Genomic DNA, 7,250 nt, shown 5'->3' on the forward strand with positions numbered 1-7,250 from the left:
AACATTTGAATTATACCCGAGAAGAAAAACCTACTGTTTGTGGAAGAAAGTCACTGCACACTGTGACAAACACAGACAGTTTCCAACTGGTTGAGATAGAGCCTGTGAGGTGCTAATTATGTTCATTATTGTACATTCGAGAATGGACCCGCCCCTTTATGTGCATATCTGCATAGAATTATTATATACTATTCACTATTCACAATCACATAATTTTAATCTAAACTGCTGTTCACACTCCCCGCCACTAGGGGTCACTGGTGTGCAATCACACCTCAGACTTGATAAACCACCAACATCAGGGGTTGCCATGTCCGCCTATTATAAGCGACTTTGGGCGTATTCTTCTGTAAAGTTGCTTAGTAAATATTGGTAGTTTTAGGGTTGCGGTTTTTGGGGGGGCTTGTTTCTGAAGTGTAGTTGCTTATTTGGGCTTGTTTCCTAACCCTAATGTTGTTTAAACCAGTGATTCTCACACATCTCCATGTCAAGCAAGGACCCCCAGATTAATTTGTCCAAGGACCCTACAACATCAAAACATATTTTGTGCCACGGACCCCCATACCAGATTTGTGTTGTTAAATAAAATATTCCACATTTATCACTCCCCCCGCCCCCCACCCCAACATGCGACGCATTGTGAGTTTATAGATCTGCCTAGTCGCTTATTTTGGGCTTGATTTCATAGACATGCTTGCTTGTTTCTCTTCCAAAACCTGGCAACACTGGAGCGGAAACGGAAAGGAAGAGGAGGAGGAAGAAGGGAACGCGCCGCGGCGACATTTTTGTGTGTGTTGGTCCCTTCCTTCCGTGATTCATTCTCGTGTAGTTTTTCTTTGTTATTCTGATCATATCCCCCCCATCCCTTTTACCGCCGCGGCTCTACTACTCTACCTGCAGTGTATTAATTAATATCCATATTGTTATTATGGCGGTCGTGCCTCCCACTCGCTCCTCCACCGGCTGGCCGCGCGGCGCCGTTCAGTTCGGGGGAAACAAGTACATCAGCGGCCCGGCCAAACCCCTCACGCTGGAGAGGACCATCAACCTGTAAGTAATAATAGTAGTCGTAGAAGTATTGTTGTTAGTATCATTTTGCAGAAGATTTCTACCAACATGATATAAGTATTCTTATTACGCTATCGACTCGCTCGCCGTTTTTTTTTTTTTTTTGGAGAATTGTCCATTTGGCTTATTGTGCTAGATTCTGACAGTCAGAATCGTTAAATACATCTACGAGAGTCTAAATCTGTGTTAGTGTAAGCTGCTGTAATCGGTTGCAATGTGTTCTGGCCTGGTCCTGTGCAAGAGCAAGAAAGCCCAAATGAATGAATGTGTATTTAGGTAGGCTACATCATAAGTGACATATTTGGCTTCGCTATATTTGGCTAAAATGAGTGTTAAATAAGTATATTCTGACAGTAATCATAGACTGTTTACTATCAGGGGTCCCCCTGTCTCCCACAGCTCTTTTGTAAACATTCAATACGTTTTCAGGTAGGATAGGGACTAGGGATACCAATTTGATCCAAAACAAGTGCAATTGGAGAGACAGGGGAGCTTGAACTTAATTTAAAAAAATATATATATATATATTATATATATGACTGTCACTGATATGATTTTCTGCCGTTTTTCTGAAAAACTCATCAGTCTGCATCTCTGCAAGGACCATGTGTGTGTGTGTGTGTGTGTGTGTTTGTGTGTGTGTGTGTGTCACGCTGGGATTCGAACGTGGGTGTACCGTGTGAAAGAGGCTCTGAGCCACTCTGCTACATGTATTTCTTTCACATGAATGTTAATGAATGTGCATGTATTGTATTGTTGCAGATACCCTCTTACCAACTACACGTTCGGCACCAAGGAGCCTCTGTATGAGAAGGACAGCTCGGTGGCAGCCAGGTTCCAGCGGATGAGGGAAGAGTTTGACAAGATGGGCATGAGGAGGACAGTGGAGGGTGTCCTCATTGTCCACGAACACAGACTGCCTCATGTATTACTGCTGCAGCTTGGGACCACGTTCTTCAAACTGTGAGTGGAAAGTCTTAAACCTGAGACCTTTAAATGGCTTAAAGGTGTATTGTTTCAACATTCACTTGTCCGGTGCATTTATGACAGTAGTTATCATCTGTCAGGTGGAAACCTCGTATGTCCAAAATTGTTAGCTTTCAGGAGTCAATTTCAGAAATAGCAAAAGTAGCAGATCTACAAGCTCGTGTCGCAAGCTTGCAGATCTGCTGCTTTTGTCATTTTGTGTGACGCTGTAGGTAGTATGATCAAGTAGGGTGTTAATCTACGAAAAAAAGTTAAAATATGGAGATAAGAGGTTCTTATGTTCTTTTGCAGACCTGGTGGAGAGTTGAGTCCAGGGGAAGATGAGGTGGAAGGTCTGAAGCGCCTGATGACGGAGGTAAGACTTTGTTTCTACTTTATTGTTGTACAAGATCCCAAACAGTGTCAAGAAAAGTGTTGTATGGTTTAAAGAACAGAGAAAGAAAGGGGCTAAATAAAGTCATATAACACGAGGACACAATGTCAAATTTGCATATGGTGTCGTGGTCAAAAAAATAAAGTTGAGAAACGGTTGCAGGAGACATAGGGCCGATTCATACTCCTATTTTACCGCTTTTTCGGCGCTGTAGTGCCGAAATGATTTCGGCTCGTCAGAAATTTTCAGTAGCACCGAAGAGCCGACTTTAGAACGGTACCCGCCCCCCCGAACCTCAAATGACGTCACATTGTAGGCTCTACAGCGCCGAACCGACTTTTATTCGGCTCTAAAATAGGAGTATGAATCGCGCCTTACATGGCAGCAGATATAGAATCACACATAACGTGTGCAGTTGAAGCTCAATTATTATTATAAATAAAATATAAATATGGACTTGTGGCGATGGACATAAACAATGATATTTATTCTGGTTGTATGTCAGATCCTCGGCCGTCAGGATGGGGTGAAACAGGACTGGGTGATTGATGACTGCATTGGCAACTGGTGGCGCCCCAACTTTGAGCCTCCACAGGTGGTCAGATGAGATTGATTACTTACCGATTTTAAATGTTTGCTTGTATGCTAAGCACAAAATGTCATATGGTACACATTTTGTACTTAACTGTATCATGCTAATCCAAACTCTGAACTGGTTGTGTTTTTGCAGTACCCTTACATTCCAGCACACATCACCAAACCTAAGGAACATAAAAAACTATTCCTTGTTCAGTTGCAGGAAAAGGGTAAGTGCATCAGACCATAGGAGCATGTTTTTGTTCAAGTAAGTTCTAATAGCTCGATATTCTGATAATTAAGTAATTATCCCTGTACACTGTTAGTTCAGTATAGGGGTCTCCCATCTCTTCAGCTCTTTAGTAAAGAGAAAATGCACTTTCAGGTCTAATTTGATCAAAACAGAGTGAACTCAAACGGTCCAGTGACTCAGGGTTCCTTGAGGGGGTCTCAAATAGACACCCTTACAGGTCTGTAACCCTGAGAGTTATGGGGGTCCTTGAAATTAAAATGTTTGAGAACAACTGATCGTGTAATATCCTGGACTTTTCCGATACTGGTATCGGTATTGGAACAACTTTGGTGCTGGTGATCTTGTGTTTTTGTTTAATTTTCTTCGGACCATGCACCCGGTAAAAGACTGTTGTTTGTGACGAGTGCTTACATTTTGTTTTGCTGTCCCTTTCACTCATGCCTGTGCTTTTTTCCCCTGTAGCCTTGTTTGCTGTCCCCAAGAACTATAAGCTGGTGGCAGCGCCGCTGTTTGAGCTGTATGACAATGCTCCTGGGTATGGGCCAATCATCTCCAGTCTACCACAGCTATTGAGCAGGTATATTTAAGCTTCTCTTTTCTTTGTGTACTGTATAGTGTCACTGTATGTTGTACTGTATAGGTTTGAGGATTTTCATGATGGTTTTTCATGACATTTTTATAATGGTCTTTGGAGAGGGACTTAATAAATGACCGGAAAACCTTTATTGTCACCCACCCTTACCTAGCCTCGGGGACCGCAGGCGTTTTTTGTTGTTTTTTTAAACGAAAAAAAGCATGTGCGAACGAATTCCAGACCCACAGAAACCCGCCCAGGGGGCCGGGCTGGTTCCGGCATGCTGCCCCGTGTCCGAAACGGTTGAGAAGTGACAGAGTTACCGTGTGGGGGTCTCGCTACTGTACCCTCTACTGTACTGTACTGTGACTGTACTGGCACACCCAAAATCATCATATATATATACAGTTAATATGTTTGTGTGTGTTAGGTTGCGCACAGGTGGTGGAAAACAATCATGCAGTTTTCGTGCTCAGACCCACCCACCCACAGTGACACACACAGCTCTGTAAAATATAATATCACAATGATTTTTCAAGCAGTATCACAAGACATGATATTATCACGATATTTCTTCATCCACCTACAAGGTAACAGTAACTAAAAGAAAAAGGAGTAACAGAACATTTAGACAAATACTTCAGGTTTTTAATTTTGGCTAACGAAGCCGTCATTCTACAAAAGTATAAATTAAGGTATAGAACTGCAAATATTTATCGCCCACCCCTAGGTTACCGTCTGGTATTTTGTTTTAAATTAAAATACAAAATACCTGTCCTTTTTTGCACCGGTGCCATATGAGACTGCAAAGGTTTTAAGTGTCAAGTTGCTCAGGGACTCTATGACACACAGACTGAGCAGAGCAGGCAGGGGGCAAACACTGGACCTTCTGATTCCCTGACACACTCTGCCACTTCTAGTCTATGGCCACCCGTTTAAAACTGTAATGTGTGTGAGATTGTGCAATCAATAATCCACCTTTTATTCTAGTAATTATGCAATGCCTAATTTATGACTGGTTAATGGTTTGAAACTTGAAAAGAACGGAAATACCTCAATGTTTTCGAGCTTGCAGATCTGCTACTTTTGATACTTTTGTGTGTAGTATGATTAAGTAATGCATTCATTTACGGGGAGAAACCCCCCCCCCACAAAGTTAGAATATGGAGATGGGAGGTTTCTGCCCGGCAACAGCGATATTATATGTAGACTGGACAACATGTATCTATCTGTAAAAGCACCAAAAAATGTCTCACTGTCTGTAGCCTACACTTCCTTATATTAACCTGACTCCGCCAGATGGGGCAGTAGAGAGTACTCTACTGCCCCATCTGGTGAACATCATATTGCTGTTCATATATTCAGAACGGGTAAGGACTAGTCTCTTAAATTGTCTTAAGTGGATAGGGATATAGAAAGGTCCAGTAGACTGGACAACGTGATGTAGACTTGTACTTTCAGTTAGACATTTCGAACAGGCGATTTTGTCCAGGTGAGATGTAGATGAAACTGGAAAGGAGTTTATTAGGAAATATCCATCCATCCATCTTCAACCGCATCCGTAGTCTGGTCGCGGGGGGCAACAGCTCCACCAGAGTGCTCCAGACTTCCCTCTCCAGAGCAACATTAGTCCTGGGGGATTCCGAGACGTTCCAAGGCCAGTGAGTCGATGTGTTTCCTCCAACTGCGCCTTGGTCTGCCCCGGGGTCTCCTCCCAGTGGGACGTGCGTCGAGGACCTCCCTAGGGAGACGCCCGAGAGGCATCCTAACCAGATGCCCGAACCACCTAAGCTGGCTCCTTTCCAGGCGAAGGAGCAGCGGTTCTACTCGAGTCTCTCGTGTGACTGAACTTCTCACCCTATCTCTACGGGAGATGCCAGCCACCCGTCGAAGAAAACTCATTTCGGCCGCTTGTATTCGCGACCTTATTCTTTCAGTCATGACCCACACATGACCATAGGTGAGAGTAGGAACGAAGATTGCTCGGTAGACAGAGCTTTGCCTTCTATTCTTTTATTAGGAAATATGGATGAATTAATTTATTGAAACGTGTTGGAATGTTTCTGCTTATGATTTATTCTGAGCCATGCACCTGGTAAAGAGACTACTTGTTGATACTGAGAATAAGAATGAAAGAAATCAATGTTGCTACTATGACTCCTCAGGCATGCGAGAAATGTACGTTTGGCAGTGTGCAGGTTCTTTTTCTTTTCATGTGCACTAGATGTTTTGCCTATGTACCTGTCAATACATGTTTTTTTTAAAAATCTAGTTGTGAGTTATTTTTATTTTTTTACAGCTCCTACTATGAATTTAGTTGAACATATGATGGTAGGAAATCAGACCTGTCTGAAGTGAGTGGTGAAACGCTGTTGGTAATCCAAACATACAGACAGACACAGAGACAGACGGATTGCTGGTCCTAGGAGTGGTTGCAACACTCAAAAAACATTCTGAAGACGGCACACGCAGAAGTCAAATATCGAAAGTTAAATAAATGTGCAAAGCATAAAACTAACCATGTCCTGTATATATGTATATATATATATATATGTTATAATATGTTAATGTTTTTGTTCCCCCTCTTTCCTTAGGTTCAACTTCATCTACAACTAAATTGCGTGGAAAAATATGTGCAGTGTCTGGCTGTCTCTATGAGCGCAGCATTTTCCAGTCAGGATCAGAGACAGCGGGATTATGGACAAAGGGTGACTAAACTCTGGCCTAACTTAAACATGAACTTTACTACATTGGAGATGCGGGCCGTAAATGACAAGTTTATTACTGATGGAAGAACATACTGTCTGTGATCTTTCTTTTGTTTTTTATCTGAAAAAGGAACGGGAGCAGTTTTCTAGCAAACATGATGTTTAATTTCTTAGTGTGTCAGTCCGGTTTTATGCTCCCACAGAAGATGGCAGTGTTTGATGTAAAAAAAACAAAAACAAACCCATGACATCGAATTTCTGTTCTTTTAAGATGCAATGCTTTTTTTTTTAATAAATCAATTTCAAATGTGGTCTTTGAAAGGTCAAGGTGTATGTGCATGCTGCAATACTATATCTGTCTTCATGTCTTCAAATGCAAGATATAGAAATATTTGCTAGTTAAGCCCAAGAATGATTTGTCATGCAACTCTTAGCAACCATTATCCCCAAGTTGCATTGGTGCAGTTGATGTTACAAATGTTTTTTGCAAGGAGTTGACTAGTTGCATATGTGTGGTTTACGCTTTAGTTTAGACCTTCATCAGGCTATCTTAAGGTACATAAAGGACTAGAGGAAAATGATACAGCAATTCAACTGAATCATATGTCACAAATTGTTTGCTACTTTCCCTAGGACATGTCTCTTTCCATTTGAATCAATGCATTTGAAAATGGCAGCCATATAATTGTATTTTATTATATTATTATTATT

General features: G+C 41.8%; 1 protein-coding gene across 2 annotated transcripts; it reads left to right on the forward strand.

Annotated features, from left to right (window-relative positions):
- The first annotated feature begins 698 nt into the window (after positions 1 to 698).
- On the forward strand, positions 699 to 6,850 carry nudt21 (nudix hydrolase 21). Of its 2 annotated transcripts, none has more exons than XM_079497483.1 (7): positions 699 to 1,050; positions 1,831 to 2,031; positions 2,347 to 2,410; positions 2,934 to 3,026; positions 3,159 to 3,234; positions 3,720 to 3,834; positions 6,426 to 6,850. In XM_079497483.1, the coding sequence occupies exons 1-7, from the start codon at positions 929 to 931 to the stop codon at positions 6,445 to 6,447; spliced, it is 693 nt and encodes a 230-aa protein (XP_079353609.1). In that variant the 5' UTR covers positions 699 to 928; the 3' UTR covers positions 6,448 to 6,850. The 2 variants fall into 2 exon arrangements, with proteins under 2 accessions (XP_079353609.1, XP_079353610.1); XM_079497484.1 differs by having other exon boundaries at positions 701 to 1,050; positions 2,934 to 3,023.
- Positions 6,851 to 7,250: the final 400 nt, after the last annotated feature.

The sequence above is a fragment of the Electrona antarctica genome (assembly GCF_951216825.1).
Source record: "Electrona antarctica genome assembly, chromosome: 3".
Classification (NCBI taxonomy): Eukaryota; Metazoa; Chordata; class Actinopteri; order Myctophiformes; family Myctophidae; genus Electrona; species Electrona antarctica.

Bases quoted from the DNA above. Each gene is read 5' to 3' on its own strand.
- nudt21 (XM_079497483.1), top strand. From the start codon at position 929: ATGGCGGTCGTGCCTCCCACTCGCTCCTCCACCGGCTGGCCGCGCGGC. The intron at 3,027-3,158 runs GTCAGATGAGAT...GTGTTTTTGCAG, and splicing joins ACTTTGAGCCTCCACAGGTG to TACCCTTACATTCCAGCACA. The intron at 3,235-3,719 runs GTAAGTGCATCA...TTTCCCCTGTAG, and splicing joins TGTTCAGTTGCAGGAAAAGG to CCTTGTTTGCTGTCCCCAAG.